Below are 22991 nucleotides of genomic sequence, written 5' to 3'. Positions count from 1 at the left end.
TTTGACAGAGGGAGGCCTACGATGGTCAGGAAGACCCACAACACCTGTGCCAGCACTGCTTCTGTCTCCTCCACCAGCGCCTGTAGCCAGACAAGAGCACCTGAGCATGGATGCCTCTACCCAGATCCTAGTATGGTTTTGCAGGGAATGTGGATTTCAATTCCCACTTATTGATATCCAGGCTGGGGAGGTCATCCAGTACAAAAAGTGCCTGCTGGTAGAATCTCAGGCAGCAGGTGGCAGAGCTACAGGAGAAGGTAGCTAGGTTGAGGAGCACCCGCATCCATGAGAAATTCCTGGACCGTGTTCATGAGGAGACAGGTGAGGTAGCTGTCCCGGTACACAAGACTGGGGACACACCACTGGTGGAGGAGGAGACGGCTCAAGGTGGACAGTGGCAGCTGGTTACTTCTGGCACCGTGGTACTAGGAAACCGTTATGCTCTTCTTTATACAGAAGATAAGCAATCACCCCCTACACTGGAGGAGGAGAAGCTCTGTACCCACAAGGTGGGGAGGTCTGCTGCCACCACTGAGAATAGGAAACATAGGGTAGTGGTGGTCGGAGACTCTCTTCTGAGGGGGACGGAGGCGTCCATATGTTGCCCTGACATTTCATCTTGGGAGGTATGCTGTCTGTCGGGGGCCCGTATCTGAGATGTTATGGAGGCACTGTCGAGGATTATCCGGCCCTCTGACTACTACCCCATGCTACTCATCCACGTGGGCACTAATGATACTGCAAGGTGTGACATGGAGTGCATCAAGAGTGACTACAGGGCTCTAGGAGTACGGGTGAAGGAGCGCAGGTGGTATTCTCTTCGATCCTTCCTGTTGCAGGTAGGGGCCCGGGCAGAGACAGGTGCATCCTGGAGGTGAATGCCTGGCTGCGAAGATGGTGTTGCCAGAAGGGCTTTGGCTTAGACCATGGGATGCTATTCCAGGAAGGACTGCTAAAAAGGGATGGCATCCACCTTTCAAGGAGGGGGAAGACCCTATTTGGACAAAGAATGGCTAACCTAGTGAGGAGGGCTTTAAACTAGGTTCGATGGCGACAGGTGAGCAAAGCCCACAGATAAGTGGAGAACATGGAGACCTGGGAGATGGGTCGGAAATGGGAGGGAGCGTGGGCTACAATGGCAGAGAGAAAGGAGAGTCAGGGCAAAACTGGGAGGCAAGGTCAAATCAGGATCTTAGATGCCCTATATACAAATGCGAGGAGTATGGGAAATAAGTAGGAAGAACTAAGCAGGAAGAACTGGAAGTGCTAATAAATAAGTACAATTATGACCTTGTTGGCATCACAGAAACTTGGTGGGATAATACACATGATTGGAATGTTTGTATAGAAGGGTACAGCTTGCTCAGGAAGGATAGACAAGGGAAAAAGGGAGGAAGTGTTGCCTTATACATTAAAAATGAACACACTTTGAATGAGGCGGAGATGGACATAGGAGATGGAAGTGTTGAGAGTCTCTGGGTTAGGCTAAAAGGGATCAAAAACAAAGGTGATGTCATGCTAGGAGTCTACTACAGGCCACCAATCCAAGTGGTAGAAGTGGATGAAACTTTTTTTAAACAAACAAAATCATCCAAAGCCCAAGATTTGGTGGTGATGGGGGACTTCAACTATCCAGATATATGTTGGGAAAATAACACTGAGGGGCACAGACTATCCAATAAGTTCTTGGACTGCATTGGAGACAACTTTTTTTTTTCCAGAAGGTTGAAAAAGCTACTCGGGGGGAAGCTGTTCTAGATTTGATCCTAACAAATAGGGAGCAACTGGTTGAGAATTTGAAAGTGGAAGACAGCTTGGGTGAAAGTGATCATGAAATCATAGAGTTCACAATTTTAAGGAAGGGTAGAAGGGAGAACAGCAGAACAGAGACAATGGATTTCAGGAAGGTGGATTTTGGTAAGCTCAAGAGAGCTGATAGGTAAGGTGCCATGGGAATCGAGACCAAGGGGAAAAACAGTTGAGGAGAGTTGGCAGTTTTTCAAAGGGCCCAAAAGCAAGCTATTCCGATATGTCGGAAAGATAGAAAATATGGCAAAAGACCATCTTGGCTTAAACACGAGATCTTTCATGATCTAAAAATAAGGAGTCATATACAAAATGGAAAGTAGGACAAATTACAAAGGATGAATATAGGCAAACAGCACAGGAATGCAAGGGCAAGATTAGAAAGGCAAAGGCACAGAATGAGCTCAGACTAGCTATCGGAATAAAGAGAAACAAGAAGACTTTTTATAAATACATTAGAAGCAAGAGGAAGACCAAGGAGAGGGTAGGCCCACTGGTCAGTGAGGAGGGAGAAACAGTAACAGGAAACTTGGAAATGGCAGAGATGCTCAATGACTTCTTTGTTTCGGTCTTCACCGAGAAGTCTGTAGGAATGCCTAACATAGTGAATGCTAGTGGGAAGGGGGTAGTTTTAGACGGTAAAATAAAAAAGGAACAAGTTAAAAATCACCTAGAAAAGTTAGATGCCTGCAAGTCACCAGGGCCTGATGAAATGCATCCTAGAATACTCAAGGAGCTGATAGAGGAGGTATCATCTTTGGAAAATCATGGGAGACAGGAGAGATTCCAGAGGACTGGAAAAGGGCAAATATAGTACCCATCTATAAAAAGGGAAATAAGAACAACCCAGGAAACTACAGACCAGTTAGTTTAACTTCTGTGCCAGGGAAGATAATGGAGCAAGTAATTAAGGAAATAGTCTGTAAACACTTGGAAAGTGGCAAGGTGATATCCAATAAGGATAGGGAACAGCCAGCATGGATTTTTAAAGAACAAATCATGTCAAACTAATCTGACAGCTTTCTTTAATAGGATAACGAGTCTTGTGGATAAGGGAGAAGCGGTGGATGTGGTATACCTAGACTTCAGTAAGGCATTTGATACGGTCTCGCATGATATTCTTATCAATAAACTAGGTAAATACAATTTAGATGGGACTACTATAACGTGGGTGCATAACTAGCTGGATAACCGTACTCAGAGAGTAGTTATGAATGGTTCACAATCCTGCTGGAAAGGTATAACAAGTGGGATTTCGCAGGGGTCTGTTTTGGGACCGGCTCTGTTCAATATCTTCATCAACGATTTAGATATTAGTATAGAAAGTACACTTATTACGTTTGCAGATGATACCAAGCTGGGAGGGATTGCGACTAATCTGCAGGATAGGGCCATAATTCAAAATGACCTGGACAAATTGGAGAAATGGTCTAAGGTAAATAGGATGAAGTTTAATAAAGACAAATGCAAAGTGCTCCATTTAGGAAGGAACAATCAGTTTCATACATACAGAATGTGAAGCGACTGTCTGGGAAGGAATACGACAGAAAGGGATCTAGGGGTCATAGTGGACCACAAGCTGAATATGAGTCAGCAGTATGATGCTGTTGCAAAGAAAGCAAACATGATTCTGGGATGCATTCACAGGTGTATTGTGAGTAAGACAGGAGAAGTCATTCTTCCACTCTATTCTGCGTTGGTTAGGCCTCAATTGGAGTACTGTGTTCAGTTCTGGGCACCGCATTTCAAGAAAGATGTGGAGAAATTGGAGAGGGTCCAGAGAAGAGCAACAAGAATGATTAACAGTCTAGAGAACATGACCTATGAGGGAAGGCTGAAGGAATTGGGTTTGTTTAATTTAGAAAAGAGAAGATCGAGGGGGGACATGATAGTTTTCAGATATCTAAAAGGGTGTCATAAGGAAGAGGGAGAAAACTTGTTCTATCCGCAGAGGCCAAGATGAACAAGCAGCAATGGGCTTCAACTGCAGTAAGGGAGGTTTAGGTTGGACATTAGGAAAAAGTTCCAACTGTCAGGGTAGTCAAACACTGGAATAAATTGCCCAGGGAGGTTGTGGAATCTCCATCTGTGGAGATATTTAAGAGTAGGTTAAAGAAATGTCTATCAGGGATGCTCTAGACAGTATTTGGTCCTGCTGTGAGGGCAGGGTACTAGACTCGATAACCTCTGGAGGTCCCTTCCAGTCCTAGTATTCTATGATTTATACACAGCTGGGAGGTGGCTCCACAGGAGCTGGCTTTCTGCATGCATCAACTCTGCTTCCATCTGACGACTCTCCCCTGCAGTTAACTGTTTACACTATCACATCTCTAATTGCTAGAGGAGTTCCTCTATGGGTATTGCCAGGGGAAAAATCTTCTAGCACCAGTGCACATGGTTAGCAAGCAAACCAACTGTGGAATGCACATAAGCAATTACTCAAACAAAACCAAATATGACCGATACAACAGAGAGTCCAAAATTATGTTTCCTCTCTTAGTAAAACACACCTCCCTCAAGATCAACCTCTCAGCATGAGTCTAGTGTTGTTGCGCTTGTGCCCAATATTATAGTAACACATTCAGTAAAAATTGACCAAATTGGGGCAGACACTCACACACTCTTTTAGGCCTCAATTAAAAAAAACTGCTTATGTGTGTTTAAAATTATGCATATATGCATCTTGCTGAACTGGACTGCAGTGCAGATTTTGATTCATATTAAGACAGCATATAGGCTAGGATGTTCCTTGCATCTAGGAAAGTTAACTTGCAGTTAATCTTGAGTATCCTGACTGAAAACATGCCTTCCACCTCAATGTCCTCAGGCAGGAGAGAAGGATTTTGGTTGCTCAGCCTTCTACTTAGTTAAATTCTTACTCCAACACTAAAGGACACAGTTGCACCCAAAGCACAGGCTCCCTATAACAAAAGAACTATTTTTTCCACTCAGAACTAAATCTGACAGCCAAGCTGTCTTTTGAGAAGCCACACTTTAAAATGGTATTCTTAGCAAGACAACCCTAAAACATTTTCTCTCCTGGATCAGTGCATTAAAAAAAAAAAGTCCCATTAGCCAAAAAAGGCTTGCTTTGTTCTACCAACTCTTTGACTCTTCTCTGTCACCCCAAACAAAACTGATTCACTAAATACTATTTACCATGCAGGCCTCCATTAGGGCTGTGTGCATCTCATCTGTTTTATGTTCTTGATCAGCTCCAGCTTCAAGCAGAAAACGAACCATATCTAAATGGCCTTCAAACACAAAAGAAAACAATGTGTTACAAACATTAATAAAGGGTTTAGTCAAAATATAATTTAGATTTTTGTAGGTATTATAATTTGTAAATACACTGCTATTTTGGCAGAACACAAGAGAGGCTTCAACATTATAACACTGTACGAGCGGTCTTATCAGTTAAGATTTTAACTTCTGGCTATGCAAAGTTTATTCTTTTAAAACCAATCCCTGTTAAATAAAACCCTGTTAAAATCCTGCCTTGAAACTTCAAACTATAAACAAATAGCATGTGCGTTCTAGTTGCCCACATAGTTTAAGTACTACATGGATTGGCAAAAAAGTGAGGAAAGGAGAAAAATCAACCTAGAAGGTAAAAAACCCTTCCAGAAAAGAATATGAAGTTATAACAGGTTAAATTTATAACATTACAGATAAGCACTGTTACTCTGGTCTTCTACAACACAATGGCCACAGATGCCTTCGTACCACATTCACAACTGGGATTTTAGTACTCTCTCTCTCTAAAGGAGAAACAGAAAGCATGTGTATAGAACACCATTTGCAACAAGACTCAGGCTACGTCTAGACTGCAGGCTTCTTTCATAAGCTTTTCCAGAAAAGCTCTTCCGAAAAAGCTTCCAGAAGAGCATCCACACTGCCAAAGCGCATCAAAAAGTGATCTGCTTCTTCGAAAGATAGCGTCCACACTGAATGGACGCTCTCGCATTTAAGCTGTGATTACTACGGACGGAGTAGCCACCAGTGCACCTGTGCTTTTTCCTCTTCTTTTGAAAGGACTCCCTCTTCCCTGTCCATACACGCCTTTTTCCAAAAGAGTTATTTTGGAAAAAGGATTCTTCCGTGTAGAAAGAGGTTTCCCAATGTTGGAAAAACCCCTCTGTTCTTTTTTTTTTTTTGGGGGGGGGGGGGGAGAAGAGAAATCGAAAGAACGCAACTGCAGTGTGGAAGTGAGTGAAGTTTTTTCAGAAAAGATCTGTAGTGTAGACATACCCCAGGGTTTAGAAAGATGCAGTTTTTGTGGCAACAGCAATGGCCATGACTAAACACATACTTGTTCTTATGTCTCAGATGGGGAGCTATGTTAGTCTGTAACTTTAAAACCAGAAAGTAGTCCTCTGGCACCTTAGAGGCTAACAAAATATATAGTATCATGAGCTTTCATGGATAAGACCTACTTCTTCAGATGAGTTGGAATGGAGTTGTTCTTATGCTGTGTCTTAATGTGATTGGATGGAGCAAGGGTAGAGTATGTGTTAGATATGAGAAAGTTAAGTTGCAAATAATTCCAGATTTCCTGACTTCATTTAGCTTTCTTTAAACTCCAGCACTCTAATTTGGTTCCTGAAGGTATTTTTTTTAAACTTTTACAAAAATTGTCTTGGTATTTTAGTTAGATTCCAAGCATAAACTCTAACAATGTCACATGCGTAATACAATGAAACTTAAAAAAAAAAATACAAAAGGTGAAGAGTCACTTAACACTTCCACACAAACCAAGATTTTAATACCATACCTTTATAGCAAGCTAGTGTAAGTGCACTTTCTTTGAACTCATTGGAATGAGTGTTGATTCCTGCACCATATTCCAGAAGTACTCTCGCAACCTCAACATGACCTGCACTGGCTGCTTCCATTAAAGGAGTATGTCCATTTTCATTATGATCTTCTATATTAGCACCTGCTTTCAATAGCACTTTCACTATGTCAACGAATCCCCCAGCGCAGGCATAAGTGAGTGCTGTGTTCCCTAAGAGAAAATAAAAGAACATACAGTAAATAACTCCCTCCTCCTTCACCTAACCCCAGCTGCAAATTTTAAAAGTTTTGGCTTAGTTTAACATATAGAATTTTAATTTTCCTAAGTATTTATAACAAATCAACCTAGCAGACCTTTGCACTTCTCTCACCTATGATTTCAGGGGAGGTAGAAGATTCAGAAACAGATTAACAATTAGACATAAGTATGATCATCAAACAGTGTACTAGTTCCAGGACTCCTTTTATCAGTGTAAAAACCTTTTATTTGGCCTACGGTAACTTCTCTAGGAGTCCTAGAGAGACACTCAACAACCCTTTTATTTTATATCTCATGCAAAGGCCATTATTCCTGCTTTGTGTGGCCTCGGTCTTCTGTAAACTATATCTTGGTAATCTCTCTCAGCCAAGACAGTCAAGTTCTGACTAACTAGCTCACACCTCCCTCAGCATTTTTCACCATAAATGGTAGGCATGTAAGTGATTTAACCTTTCATTCTATATTTTCTTCCATTTTTGCCTTCACCCACCACCTTCTTCCTATACAGAATCTGTTACAAAAGCTTTCTGTATTTCGCAAGGACACTAAGGTCATCGCATTATCCGGTTTCGGAAACTGACCACATTTTGTCTATTAGCAATATCACTAAGCACAGAGGTGGGCTGGGACAGCAGTCCACTGCCAATGGGAGCTGCGATCCCACATACCGGTGGTCAGTGTAGGGACCCACAAGGGGCTAGCCCTGGCAAACTGGATCTGTCCAGAGAGCTGGTATTTGCCCACGCCAACTTACCCACTGCCCAGATGAAATGTGTGGCTTATTTTAGTACCACTTTTCCAAACCTTCCAACATTTTACTTTTCTAGGAGTCCTAGAGAGACACTCAACAACCCTTTTATCTTATCTCTCATTCAAAGGCCATTTTTTCTTTCTTTTTTTTCCTTGGAAGAGGGATGGTAAACCACTGGTTTACTTGCCCAAACTCACTATTTATACCACTGATTTATAGTATCCTTGAAAACTTATGGATTTCATTTTCAGGAAAGCACCTTGTTTATCTCAAGCACCTGAGTCCATTTCAGCAGACTACAGATTCAATTTATGCTATTCAGAAAAGCTCATTTTCCCTCTAAGCAAATTTCAGTTATAAACACCTCTTCCTAATTATGGCATAGAATATTTAATGTGCAAATGAGTCACCTGCCAGGACTTCAGCCTCTTTCATTCTGCTAGACAACGGATTCTCAATAGGGATTGTAAATCCCAGTTAATCAGTTAGCTAGTTAAATGTTATACGTTTAACCGATTTAACAGGGACAGGCAGGGGCTGCTCCAGCTGGGGTAGAGTGCCTCTCCACAGGGCTGTGGCAGCCCTTTTGTCCACCATTCACATCCCTAGTTTTCAATCAGTGGTACAGACACTGCTGGGGATATGCAGAAATCTTCCAGAGGGTACATCAACTCACCTAGATAATTTGCATAGTTTTACCACAGGCTACATAAAAAGCTCTAGTGAAGTCAGTACAAGTTAACATTTCATACAGGTAATGACTTGTTCATACTGCTCTACAGACTATACAGTGAAACAAAAGTACAGTATTTATCAAATCAATTCGAATTTAATATCTCTATATATATACACATGAAAGTTTTTCCTTAGGGCAACAGTGACATCACCACATCACTATATCACCCCTTCCCCTAGCCTGGGAGTCCCCAGAAAGGGAAGAGGCGGCAATGACTCAGGGTTCTTCTCCTCCATCTTGGGGCTCCCTGCTGGCCCCCAGTCCCCTCGAAGGAGGGCCGGGGGCAGCAGTAGCAGCTCCCCGCTGTGCGGCGGGCCCTGACACTCCTGGACTCAATGGGGAACTGCTTCCGCCGGCTGCTTGGACCAGGTACACTGGGGCTGCCACATACCTGGAGCTCCAGCCTGGAATCCTGCCCCCGCACCCCCAACATGATTAGTGCGCTAGTGCCAGCTTCCCATAGGGTAGTGGGGAGAGGAGAAAACCCTGAGGCTCTGTGCCAGAGGTGGCTTTCAGAGAACCATGAGCACTGCTGTGGCGAGAGGTGGCCTGAGAGCCTAGGGGGGAAGACCGGGGAGGGTGATGGGGGGGCTGAGAGGGGAGGGCTGTGGTGGATGGACTTGAGGCTGGAGCTAGCATGGCCCAAAGAGGGAGAGTCAGGCTTGCTTACCCCAAAGAGAGGGGGGGTTGGCGAGCATGGCAAGCAGGGGGCACAGCCCCCTAGTTATATATGGTAGAATGAAAAGTAAGCAATTTTTGGTGTGTGCAGTGATGCTTTGGTATCTTTATATCTGATTTGTAAGCAAGAGGTTTTAAGTGAAGTGAAAGAGGAAGCTATTTACCGGGCAGTAACTGACATTCAAGATGTGTCCTCTGTGGGTACTTTACTCCAGCTGTTGGCACTTCCTTACGTTGTCACTCAAATTTCTGCAGCAGTGACCATAGGGGCCGCACATACGCTGTGCTTGACTCATACACCAATGGTGCCCCAATAGTGTGTGTGTGCAGCCAATCTCCTTATTTCCTTCTCTACAACAGAGACCCCTCCAAATGCGAAAGTAGAGTAGAGGAGGGTAGGCAGTGGAGTACCACTCTTTTCAAAGAATGTCAATTACTGCAGCTCTGGTATTAATTACTGAATTATCTCAAAAGGTCAGACTTAATTTGTTCCCATTTGTTTTACTGGTGACCCTATTTCACAGGGGTCTTCAGTGGATAAAATGCCTTTGCAGCAGAATTAAGGACTAAGAAAGAGCCACCTGATTTCACTCTGGTGTTCAGTTTCAGATGAACAATGAAGGCTCCTGTTTGGTGCTGTGTAACAGTTATGATTGTTTTACCCTTAGAACTGAAGTAATTTCTACTGTATTTTCTATTAAATGAAAGCACGGAATACTTAAAAAAAGCAGAGTTCAAAACATGCAAACAGGCTGGGACTGATAAGTGCTAATCTTACGCAATTCAGCCATTTTGCTGTTCCATGCCTACCTGTTGAAGACTGGGCATTGACATCGGCACAATGAACAAGTAGCAGTTTTACAATGTCTACATAGCCTCCGCTTGCAGCTGCCATCAATGGGGTTATGTCTCCTTTATTCCCTCGATCTTCAACATTCGCATGCATCGCGAGTAGCACCTAAACAAACAGAAGTTAAAACTCCTTTATGTTATGTTTTACTTTTAATTCTGAAGGACCCAGGATATGTCTAACTACTAACCTTAGCTGCCCTATATTAGATTAACTTAGTCACCACAAAAATTACTCTCCTTGGGTTGGTGGGGCAAGTCCTCACCAGGAGCACTTCCACCAACCTAAGAGGAGCAGTTTGGGGGCTCAAAGCATTGCTCCTCAGCTCCACTGACTATTCTCTGCCACAGGCCTGGCTGCCCTTCCTGCTCCTGGTGGGCTTTTTAGCCCCCGCACCTGCTACCAGAAAGTAGCTTTGTCAATTTCACAGCTTACCAAGCCCTGAAATACACAAAACTTCCAGGCTCTGAGCTGAGATTGGGGTTCAAAGACACTCTGGCTTTTCATCCCCACTTCCAGCTAGGGTCAGGGTCCAAAGGTCGCCAAGGCTTCTTACCACAGCTCCTACCCAGAAGCAGAGTCCAGCTGCCCATCTCTCTAGGGGAATAGTATCATTCTTTTCAATTTCATGGCTCCTGCTGTGACATTGACAAAACAGCCTAAGACACTGCATTGCCATAACTGCAGTGACAACTCCACTTCCACAAGAGAGGCATAAGACTTATGTCAGTGTATTAAAACACTTATATCCATTGGAAAGAAGGCTTTAGTGTAGACACTAACTTAATTACCATCAACATAAGCTGCCTTATGCCCATCTAACTGTGTAGCAGAGACCATACCTAAGAACTATTCTCCTTTTTTCCCCTCCCTGCTATTTTTAAAATGCTTTATACCACAGTGATCCTACCTCAGGTAAAGAGCCAGTTATGGATCTGTCCAGAGCCAGTCATGACTGCTACTTGAATCTACCCAAGTAGAGCACTATGCTTCTTTCTTCCACATTTTTTGCATATTACAATATTTAAAGTCAAAATATAAGCAAAGACTGCAACATACAATCAAGATTGTCAAATACTTCAGATTGGGATAAACCTCTGCAGGTAAATTGAACAAATTTGTGCTGGAATCATTAATGCACAAATGTAAAATATCTCAGTTGTAGCACTCTCTCTGAGATTTCTCCCAATCAATGTCTTTTGGGATCACCAAGTCAAGCTAGCTGCTTTCTGGTTTGTGAATCACCACAACCACTCCTATAGCCTTTAATGGAGATACACAGGTGTAACTGAAGGAAGAATTCAGACACACTGGAGTTACAATTTAGTTAACAATGTTGATGTATTAGTCAGAAAGAAGTCCCAGCCTTTTTGGGTGGTTTTTTGTTTGTGGCTGTGTAGTCACCTTTAGGGACTGAATCTCAGAATGTCTATTTGGCACCATAGCTGGAATATTTCTGGAGTGATATGCCTGGGAACTAGAGGCAGATTGAAAGTTGCACCTTGTATATGTGTTTGTTCAAACTAGTCCATCTCTGTTGTGGCATGTCTTAATTTGTTACCCCCCTCCTCTTTAGATTGAGGGTTTGTAAAGCATATTTAGTGGGAAACTGTCTAACAGACTATTGAACATGCAATAAAAGTGAATTGCATTAGGTTTTAGTCCATAGTCCTTTTAGAGTACAAAATCCATTTCAAATCAAAAGGATTAATATGTTTGACTTCCAAAGAATTTCAAGCATACAGTACTCTGTATTTAAAGTCTCGGCCATAAGTGACTGTACTTACTTGTGCCAATTCATAGTACCCAGCGGAACAAGCCAAGCAAAGGAGACTCTCCCCTTCTTCAGTATGCTCATTTACACTTCTTCCTTCATCCAGCAGCTTCCGGACAGCATTCACATCCCCATCTGAGCATGCTTCTGCCAAACTGCGACTGGAAGAGTATCATGCAATGAACACAGGAATAATTCTACAAGCAGCAGGCAGTGAACTTTCTGATAAACTATAAAGTCAAGTTATACAGTGAAAAACTTCTGCTTCAATAACATGCTAGCTTTCTGTTTAGCACTTTGCAAGAAAGTCTGCCAGAACATGATACAGAAAGGCAAAGTGCTTTTCAAAACACCACCTGAACATTGTGTTGGAGTGTTCACAGATGGCCTAAATGAGAGAGAAAGGATCCATCTACAACAGGAATTTGCTCTGATTTTGAATTAAGTGGCTAGCAACTGACAGCTTCATTGCAGCAAATCCCAAGTCCAGACAAGTAAGACTATAACATGCACTAGCACAGCTCCTCCCAGTGTAAAGCAAAGTAGCTCCACTAGGGCAAGTTGGAGCTTTCCTGTTTACATCTGAGGTTTACACTGGGGCAGCTTGGACAGCAGCTAGCCACTGACTGCAAGAATGGTAAATCCTGGTAAATCCCCAGGACAGACAATGCTTAAGTGACCTTCCTAAGATGACACTGACTTCTGTTGCAGAACTAGGAATAAACCAGACCTCCAATCTGACAATTCTCTACTTTAGCCATCTGACTTCTCTGCTACTGCCTGAACTATTTTATTGGAAGGGAGAGGGGGAATTAAGTAAACCATTTTAAATAAAACATTCATATGACAGAAATTATCCTTGAAAATACCAAAGAAACTCAAGCCACTGATGTCTGCAGACTATCTGCAATAGAACATTACTACAATATGCCTATTGGATAGATTGATTATTTTTTAACATTCCCTCATACTAGGATACCTAGATTAATAATGCAAGGAAAGGAGGTGGAATCGCATTCACAATCTAAGGAAAATGTAGGCAGTCTAGTGAAGTCACTGTACCTCTCATTCCAAAATGAGAAAGTACCAACGTAGAAGTATAAAATATATTGGAAACTGACTGATGTGTCAATTCAAGATGATACAAAAGGGCAAAGGTCCTTATGTGATATTACTATCCTCTAATATGGAGACAGGATCCCCACCTCTTGTCATCATAAAAAGGGTCAAGAAATACTTAACCATTACCTTAAACAGCAGCTATGGTGGACTGCAGTGGAGTCTAGTGTACTTAATACATCTTCCAAAAACAGATATGTTGATTGAGAGACCTCAGATACCTTAAACTAACATACTCAAGAGAATATGTGAGAATAGGGTTGGGTCTGAATAAGATATTACCTTTATAAAGGCAGTTTACTTAGTCTTTAAATAGAAAAGTCTCTTAACAGAAGACAATTCGGAGAATAGAGATGACGAAAAACCAAGAACATGGGATCTCTTGCAAACTGAAATAAAGAATCCTCCCCACTAGTCTAGAACTCAAAGGGCCGATAAATTCAAGCTAAGCCCTGGCTTCTAATGAACAACCCACTTCCGACATGTCAGGAGTGGGTTACTGCTGAGGGCATGCTGTGCCAAAAATTAAAAATGCTGCGCTAAAAATTCTGCAAGCTTTATTTGTTAATACATAAATACAGAGGCTCCAGCATGGCGGGGGGAGCACAGGCCTACACGAGGGGTGGAAGATCATCCTGCAGCACCCACACCCCCAGGACATTGACTCAGTGGTGAGGCAGCACCTGACCCTGACAGCACAAGGCCTGGGCCTGCCTCAAACTCCCTGGGGTCATAGCCCTCTGTGCTAGTCTTCAGCCAGGTTAAGCCAACTTGCTCCCACAAGGTCTGAATACACAGGGGTTGGGTGGCGGGGGAAGCAGCTCTCCATACAGTCACCCCGCCCCCCCCACAGATGAGCGATGGGGGCAGGACACAGCCCCAGCTGTTTCTGGCAAGAGAAAAAGAAATCTTGTCCTCTACTACCTCCAGCCCAGTCAGAACTAGCAGCTGACCCCAGCTCAGGGTAGGAGCCACCGGCTGGATGTCTCCAGCCCTGTGATGATTTACCTCTCTGCCAGGTGCGCTGAGTACCTAAAACACTGTACCCGCACTGTTAGAGAGTGGTGCAGGACTGCTCTTGCAGCTTCCCTTGGCCTCCCTGACAAAGGGATTTTTCTGTAGGGAAGCAACAAAGAGGGAAAAACAATAACAGAAAATGGGGAAATGGCAGAGGTGCTTAACAACTTTGTTTCTGTTTTCATCAAGAAGGTTGTTAGAGACTGGACACAGCGAATGCCAGTAAAAGTCGGGTAGGTTCAGAAGTTAAAATAAGAAAAGAACCAATCAGAAGTTACTTAGAAAAGTTAGATGTCTTCAAGACACTACGGCCTGATAGAAATGTATCCTAGAATACTCAAGGATCTTGCCTGCTCCTGTGCCAAAGGAATACAGTTTGTGATTTAATTAATGTTATGTCCATTTCTATATTCCTTGAAAAACCCTTCCCCAGGAACAGCACCTCAAATCTTACGCGCATTGGAGATCTGAGATATGCACAACATAGTATTTCAACACATTTTCTCCAGCCCCCCCTCCACAGGACCACTTGCATGTCAAGTAGCTGAGTGGAAGCTGACAGACATCTTGCCTCAACTTGCAAAAGCTGAAAGTAGGAAATATTGATGCTTCAAGCTCCGCACAGTAATACTTCCCTTTCCCACTGAAGGAGTGCTGTGAAAGCATGCTTCCTCGGGACACAAGACAATCACTTGATTCTGGGGGCACTGAGGCAGCCATGCTCTACTGGTTAATCAAGCTAACAGGTGTGTTGTGGACAAGCACTAGGAAATTTATTTTTTCCTCCAAAACCTTATAGCAATAGCGTCTGGCAGATGACTGTCCCATCAGTACTGTCCCAGACAATGAGCTATCTTTTAGTTTCAATAAACTGCAACCCCTGAAGCTGCTGAGGCAGTAGTTACAGCAAACCACTAGCATTTCTGGGTCTGTTTACCTCGCAATTAGATAGTCATATGCCAGATGACTAGGGCTCACTACGGTCAGACATCTGAGCTCAGATTCTAGGACCCTGCAAGATGGAAGGGCCCCAGAATTTTTTCCTCCCTTCCACAGAATAATGTTTATGTGCACCAAAGCATGTGCGAACATGCACCATCAGTAGAAACAAAAGGCCTAGCTGTGGGCACTCTGCTAATCATCAGGGCAGCATCTAAATTTCTCCTAAGTGGCCACACAAGTGCACAGATTACAGGGAACACTGGTCCCAGAGCTCGGGCTGTGGCCCAGTAAGCCCAAGCCCTGCAAGTCTGAGTCAGCTGCAGGTGTCAAGCTGCAGTGTAGACATACCCTCTGTGGGAATGGCAAGGCTGGCTTTCCATTAGAAGCTTTTTTTTTTTAAGAAGCTTTTGTTCAGGAGAGACTGACATCACATACCAAATGGGAAGGAAAGCAACTCTCTCAAAAGGTAAGAGAAGGAAGGATGCTACAGTGCATTATTACTACTGTCCCCAGCTAACAACTTGAGGTAAGGTGTGCAATGCCCTGGGATTTGAGAACATGGTTGCTGCCACTAGCAAGGGATTTATGCGACAGAGTTGGAAACTGAAAAGATAATTAAATACAAAGTGGAAAAAAATTCATTTGAAAGTTTACAATGTAGAGATTATAGTTTAAAATGAGTGAAAGGAAGTCATTACATACTTGTCCACTTGTCCTGCATTGTGATTGTTCTCTGCTCTCATCCGTGTCAATGCAGCGGCAGCTTCATCCAATGCACAGCTAACAGAGGAGGTCAGTCTTCGAAGCACCTCAGGATCTGCGAAGGCTTTACCATCGGCAGTGGACAATTTACCAATTCCTTCAGTGTATGTTCGTTCATCAATCAGGTTAGTATGAAAGTCACACAAAAGAAAACGCAAAAATACTATTTTAAATTTCAGTCACATGCACTATTAGTAAAAACTGATCTGCAAACATGCTGGAAAAACCAAATATATTTAAAATAATTGTTAACGTGTCTTTATAATCTGAAAATTTCATTATAACAAAGCAGCAAAGATATGTTCATTTGCATTTGCAGTTGTATTATATGCCCCCAATTTCAAGCTTATACCTTTTGAAAAACTCTTGAGGTGGAGAACAAGCATTGGAAACAAGTTAATGTATGGGAAACGTTGAGGTAATGCCATTAGGCTGTTTTGAGAAATACTTTTCCACTCCAATTTTCTGCTCCACAATTTACAACTTTATAAAAAAAAAAATCAAAGCTTCCAGTGGGTTTAGTTATCAACAAGGATAAATGCTTTTAACAAGCTTGAAAAAGTTTAACAAACTACAGGCAGCCCTCGGGTTACGTACAAGATAGGACTGTAGGTTTGTTCTTAAGTTGAATTTGTATGCAAGTCGGAACTGGCGTCCAGATTCAGCCGCTGCTGAAACTGACCAGCGGCTGACTACAGGAAGCCCGAGGCAGAGTTGCTCTGCCCTGGGCTTCCTGTAGTCAGCGGCTGATCAGTTTCAGCAGCAGCTGACTTGGGGACACCTGGGGCAGAGCAGCTGGAGTGCTGCCGGGTTGGTCCAGTAGCGCCGAGGAGCGGCGCTGCGGGACCAACCCGGCAGCGCCCCAGCTGCTCTACCCCAGGCGTCATTGGCGAGAAAAGCTTGGTCTGCGGGGGGGGGGGGGGGGGGGGGCGGGAGCGCACTAGCTGCCCCCCCCCCTCCCACGCAGACCAGGGAGACACGGGTGGCGGGACCAGCGAGACGCGCCGCGGTCCCGCCCGCATCCTCCGCGGCTTTGCTCCGCGTCTCCCTGGTCTGCTGGGGGGAGCCCCCCCCAGCAGACTAGGGAGACGCGAAGCAAAGCCACGGAGCACGCGGGCAGCGGGACAGCCCAGACGCGATGCGGCTGTCCTGCTGACGGCGTCCTCCGAGGCTTTGCTCCCCGTCTCCCTGGTCTGCTGGGGGGGGGGGGGGGAGGGGGAGCTCCTCCCCCAGCAGACCAGGGAGACACGGAGCAGCTTTTCTCACCCCGGAGGACGCGGGCGGCAGGACCGCGGCGCATCTGGGTGTCCCGCCGCTCGCGTCCTCCGGGGCGAGAAAAGCCCCGTTCGTAACTGCGGATCTGACATAAGTCGGATCTGCGTAACTCGGGGACTGCCTGTAATTGTTTGATCTTCCAATAGATTAATGTACTCAAGTGCAGAGAACCACCTAAAGCCTCAATAAAGTATCTTACAATGTCGTCAAAAGGTAATGTTTTGAATGACTGTGGACTAGGGATGTTACATGTTGTGTATTTTAGTAATCGCGTATCCACAACCATTTGTAGCAGATACACGGTTACTAAAATACTTCCTGGGGCTGGCAGTCAGTGCACTTCTGGCCCCACACCTGGGGAGCCTCTTGCCATCCTACATTGTTGCCTCTGTATCAGAGGCAGCAGCAAGAGGTGGCACGTGGAGCCAGTCCACAAGAGGAGCCAGTTTAAAAATTGGTTCTCTGTGCAGACCAGCTGTGGGGTGGCAGCAGCCTCTGTCTGAAAGGGGACTGAACACCTTGCAGAAGAGGCTGCGCCAGCATCTTGCCTGCCCCTCAGCGCACTGTTACCTCTGATACAGAGGGGTGGTTCCACAGGAATCAGCACACACCAGAAGCTGGCTTAAAAGCCAGCTCCACACGGGCACCAGCTCCTGCTTCCCCTCCAACCTTGCTGTCTGATACACAGGCAGCAAAGAGGGGGTGTACTGTGTCGTTTGGATTAACTGACTAGTCAAGACCTATCGGTTACTCATTTAAATGGCTATATGCTAACATCCCAACTGTGGACAGTAATTTTTAATCCCAGCGAAATTTGAATCAGTTTATTTAAAAAGAAAAGGTAGTTTAGCACCAGCTGTGAAGCTGACCTTTAGAATAAGGTGATGCACTTCTGAATCTGCAGACTGGCATACAACAGCACCAAAAGAAAGGGACACTTCTCTCATATCTCAATGTCACTCAAATGCCAGCAATGCAGTTATTTTCACTGCTGATGTGAATTCTAGAACAACTCTTAAGTTTATACCACTTAACTGATTGTACCCAAGGACACTCTGAGTTTAGGTATGGTCTATTCTATACATGTAAATGCTCTGGCATAACTGTACTTGCAGCATAAACTCAAATCTGCAAGTACAAACATTCAACTAGTCAAGTGTCAGGAAACACACTGACTTACTGTGTAAGTGTTTACAGCAGTGGGTCCCAAACTGTCCGTCATTACCCACAGTATGGTCCTGAAAGAGGACCAGGAAGGTCTTCAGATAAGGGAATAAAAAGATGCAAGAAAGCTCCTAAACAGCTACAAGGGTAGTGCCATCTACCATTGGAGCATTAGGATATGGCTACAAAGCATTTTGAAGTGAGCCTTCCAGCCTGAATTCAGAGAGTTGGGTTAGTGGAGACTGCCCTACATGCAGCAGTTTGAAGCTGTGGTTCCAGCGAAGGTTCAGGCTTTGAAGCCCAGCCTCTTCCATAGAATCGGAGTCTGGGTTTCAGAGCTGAACTCCTGCTAGCCTACACCTGCAGACCGCAGCTAGGAGGCTTGCTCCAAAATGCTGCCTATTGCAGCTCAAAGCACTCACTCTCAGCTGAAACCAGGCAGGACACCTAGGAAGCGCCACCCGCTGCCAGAGCAATGTAACTCTCAGTGGCAGCAGCATACCTTCCTATGGCCAGCAGCAGGTCACAAGTTCATTGTGGAGGATGCAAAAGCAATGTGGGGAGATTGGGAAAGAGAGGAAGACTGATGCAATCCCTTTCCTCCAGCACATGGGGCAGCAGGCCAACTAAAAGTGGGCTGGATGCGACCTCAACCATCAGACCAAACAAGGGTCGGAAAGGTTGAGGGCCCCCATTGGATGCCCTTTGTGACTGCACACTGGTGGCCTGGCTACCCACTCAAAGTTTTCCAAGTTAATTCTTAAGACAAAGCATTCTTTTATGCAAAGTCAACCTGAATACTAAGGTGCCAGGAGAGTCATGAGACTAGCAGTGATAACGGGCACCACTGCAGGAACAATGTGGGAACCACTAGCCTACACATTACTGGAAACTAACAGGGATAGAAATGTAGCCGTGTTAGTCTGGGGTAGCTGAAGCAAAATGCAGGACAATGTAGCACTTTAAAGACTAACAAGATGGTTTATTAGGTGATGAGCTTTCGTGGGCCAGACCCACTTCCTCAGATCAAACAGTGGAAGAAAGTAGTCACAACCATATATACCAAAGGATACAGTTAAAAAAAATGAACACATATGAAAAGGACAAATCACATTTCAGAACAGGAGGGGGATGCAGGGGGAGGGGGGAGGAAGGAAGGTAAGTGTCTGTGAATTGACGATATTAGAGGTGGGGAGAGTGGGATGTTTGTGAGTTAATGGTATTAGAGGTGATAATTGGGGAAGCTATCTTGGTAATGTGTAAGATAGTTCAAGTGTTTGTTCAATCCTCTTTGGAGAGTGTCGAATTTTAACATGAATGACAGTTCAGAGGATTCCCTTTCAAGTGCAGATGTAAAAGGTCTTTGTAGCAGAATGCAGGTGGTTAAGTCATTGAGAGAGTGTCCTTTCTGGTTAAAATGGCAAGAAACTGTTTTCTCTTTGTGATCTTGTCTGATATCTGTTTTGTGGGCATTAATCCTTTGGCGAAGTGACTGAGATGTTTGTCCAATGTACATAGCAGACGGACACTTTCGGTACATGATAGCATAGATTATATTTCTGGATGCGCAGGAATATGTGTTCTTGATCTTATAACTCACTTGGTTAGGTCCAATAATGGTATCAGCAGAATAAATATGTGGACAAAGCTGGCAATGGGGTTTGTTGCAAGGGAAGGTACCAGGGTTGGTATTAGTGTGGTATGTCCTGTGGTGGTTGGTAAGAATCATCTTGAGGTTAGGTGGTTGTCTATAGGAGACTATGGGTCTGTCTCCCAGAGCCTCTTGGAGTATGGTATCCTGTTCCAGTATAGGCTGTAGTTTATTGATAATGTGTTGGACAGGTTTAAGTTGGGGGTTGTAGGTGATGACAAAGGATTAATGCCCACAAAACAGATATCATTGTCCTGCATTTTGCTTCTGGAAACTAACAATGATTCAAGAATAGCAAAGGTAGGTCATCTTCAATAAGCTAAGCAACAGAGTCATCTTTTAAAATGGCTCAGTTAGGCATTTAACTGCAGAAGTAATCATGCTAGAAAAACACCGGTGAAACCTTAAGATTTGCCATATGCACATCTTCTGATTCTTTTGAAATTCAGCTATGTTTTCTATGTGTCACGTGCTAACCCTGAGCATAGCATTAATTACAATGAGTTCAATGCAACAGGCAACCAAAAATTAGAGATAAAAGAAACCTATTAAGCTCATGAAATTCACCGCCTCACCAGTATGGAGATTCACAATTATACATGAGTGTCTTTCCAAATTTCTCTAAACTGGAACCAATTTAGGGTGGCTTATGCTAGACCTAGGTCAAACATATAACTTGACCACACTGGACTATCTTGCACAGCTCTAGAATTTCTGCAGTTGGGTCCTATGCTGCTATTGCAACTGAATACTTAGTTGCATAGATACAAGCCCAGAATAAGGATGTTAAGGACTAGTCAATCACCACACCTTTGCTGCCTCTATATAATAGAGGCAGCAAGCGTGGTGGGGAGAAGGTACTTCGAAGCAGTAGTGCCGCATGGAGCCCAGGATCAGCTGGGGACTTCACCTGACTCTGGGTTCCGCGGAAATGCTACAGGGAATCCAGGGTCAGCTAGAGAGTCCGCAGCTGACCCCAGTTTCTACAGAAATGCGACATGGAACTTGAGCTCCGTGTGGCATTTCAAAGTGGCAGCACAGCATGGAGCCCGGGGTCAGTTCCCTGCTGACCCCAGACTCCATGAGGGCGCTTCTGCTTTGAATGCACAAGAGCTCCCACTGGAGACTTTTGTACATTTCAAAGCTGGCACATTGCGTGCAGCCTGGGGCCAGCAGGAAGTCCCTAGGCTGGGAGCTCTTGCACATTTCAAAGGTTAAGTGCCCTCATGGAGTCCGGAGTCAGCGGGACTTCCTGCTGGCCTGGGCTGCACGCGGAGTTCCACATTCCTCCTTTGAAATGTACAAGTGCCCCGCATTCAATGAAGAAATGCAGAAGTGCCCATTGACTACTCGAATAATAAATTACTCATTCGTTAACATCCTTAGCCCAGAATCCTTGTCAGAGTAGAACACTGCAACTTTAGATGCATGATGAGATGTGTAAAGCAACAAGTCTGAGTCCAGACACAAGACCTATGCGGAAGACCTATGAAAATTCTCTTTAAAAAACTCAGACAAAAACAAAAACAAAAAAGACAAAAACAAAGAAGAGGTCACAGCACACCTGCAAGTTGTTCATGGAACACCAGTGTTTAAGAAACTCTGTCCTAGACCTTATCCCATACTATGATCAGCTTTGCATGTACCTAGTTTCCCTGGTCCAATCTTAAATCAAGTTTCAAAGCATCATGTTAGTTCTCTGGAAATCTAATTATTTGGCAACTAAAGAGAAACTATCAAAACTGTAAAGAAAACCCCCAATAGCAGTGATTTATTATCTAGGAATGCTTGGTGCTTAACCATGAAACCTGGTATGTTTATTCTTTATTAGTTTATTCTTTTTACCTGATAGAAATGTAGCCGTGTTAGTCTGGGGTAGTTGAAGCAAAATGCAGGACAATGTAGCACTTTAATAAACCATCTTGTTAGTCTTTAGATGATGAGCTTTCGTGGGCCAGACCCACTTCCTCAGATCAAATATAGGTCTGGCCCACGAAAGCTCATCATCTAATAAACCATCTTGTTAGTCTTTAAAGTGCTACATTGTCCTGCATTTTGCTTCTTTTTACCTGTTCTAGTGTTACTCTTCAATTCAATAATCTTTCATCTCCTGCCCACAGGAAACACCTATTTCTAGCATGCTCCTTAGTTATCGGTGAGCTAGAAGATAGTTCTCCAGTAATATGCAACTGATCTCTTACTACATGCCTTATCTCTCAAGAGACCCGCACTGTTTCATTGCATCTACCTTTAGAATCCTCTTCACAGATTTTTGCTTTTTCAATTAATCTTAGTCACAAGATTTGTGATGCAAGATCAGACCACTAGTCTATCTAATCCTGCAGACAGCCATTATCTATACTGGAGTATTCAATGTAGCAGCTGTCAAACCTATTGATCACTACTAATATGCTGGTGGACTGCAGAAATCTGACTACTAACATGGTGCTGGTGCTTGCTTCCAGCTGCTAAGTCATATTGCCAGCTCACTCAGTTCTCTCCTATTCTTACCTTCCAAGGTAGGAAGTTACAACTGCAGAGAACTTTCAAAGTTTAAACCAACGGGGTTGTTTTCTTTTTGAATCTGCACATAAGATATATTTAGTGCTATACAGTTGATAATTTCATACTGCTTCTTTCTCTTTGGCAAAAATATCAAAGACTTCCTGTGCAGCTACTAAAGAATCTTGTGTGCAACTATCTCACGAAACATAGCTTTGCTAGGCAGCAGAATAGGTATTAATGGCCAAACAGGCAAATGTTGGAGATATTTATCAGAAGTAGCCACAAAAAAACTGGTGACAGGGAGCACACACTTCTTTCCTATGTTCCTCACAGCAGTCAGGAGGTGTGAAGGAAAAGAAAAAGTGCGCTCCTCTTCCCTTTCAGCAGCTGAAGAGATGTGAGCAGAGCATCAAATTTATTTGCAGCCAGAGGTAGAGAACAGAAGAGCACTGTAGGATGAAAGACTGCACTTTGTACAAAATATCCACCCTTATCCCAAGCAGGTGGAGGCTGGCATCTCAGTACAATCTTGTAAACTCTACCTGCACCTTCTGTATCTAAATTTGGCTAGCAGACATCTGACAAATTCATTCACCTCTAAGGATATTCACACTCTCCTACCAAATTTAGGATGTCTTTGCACATGTCTCCTCACAATCATACTTAGTATTTTCTGGTTATCCACACAGGGCCATCTTCATCTCATCTCACCTTCCTACTAGAGCCAAGTAATAGCCTTGCTAGAGCACCATACAAAACCAAACACCTGGAACAGCGGCTCTTAGAACATTCCCCTGCATTACAGTGCAGGAAAGTGTGTCACTGACAAAAACAGAGCAAAGCAAACATGCCAAGCCCAGCTGCTGAAGATTTTGAAGCCCTCTTCAAGTTTGGTCATTCCAATC

General features: G+C 43.9%; 1 protein-coding gene across 17 annotated transcripts in view; it reads right to left on the bottom strand.

The window, feature by feature from the left end:
- The window catches only part of ANKHD1 (ankyrin repeat and KH domain containing 1), a 141466-nt gene that overhangs the window by 81068 nt on the left and 37407 nt on the right, over window positions 1-22991 (bottom strand). For all 17 annotated transcript variants that reach the window (XM_089769568.1, XM_089769569.1, XM_089769560.1 and 14 more), the window contains exons 3-7: window positions 15432-15588; window positions 11665-11812; window positions 9838-9985; window positions 6581-6814; window positions 4966-5060 (exon numbers count right to left, since the gene is read on the bottom strand). In XM_089769568.1, coding sequence (XP_089625694.1) covers window positions 4966-5060; window positions 6581-6814; window positions 9838-9985; window positions 11665-11812; window positions 15432-15588 — 782 coding nt within the window. The remainder of the gene's footprint in view (window positions 1-4965; window positions 5061-6580; window positions 6815-9837; window positions 9986-11664; window positions 11813-15431; window positions 15589-22991) is intronic.

Source organism: Pelodiscus sinensis, chromosome 16, assembly GCF_052426305.1.
Source record: "Pelodiscus sinensis isolate ZL-2025 chromosome 16, ASM5242630v1, whole genome shotgun sequence".
Classification (NCBI taxonomy): domain Eukaryota; kingdom Metazoa; phylum Chordata; order Testudines; family Trionychidae; genus Pelodiscus; species Pelodiscus sinensis.
Note: the sequence above shows the minus strand (reverse complement) of the source record. Positions and strands in the feature narration are given on the sequence as shown.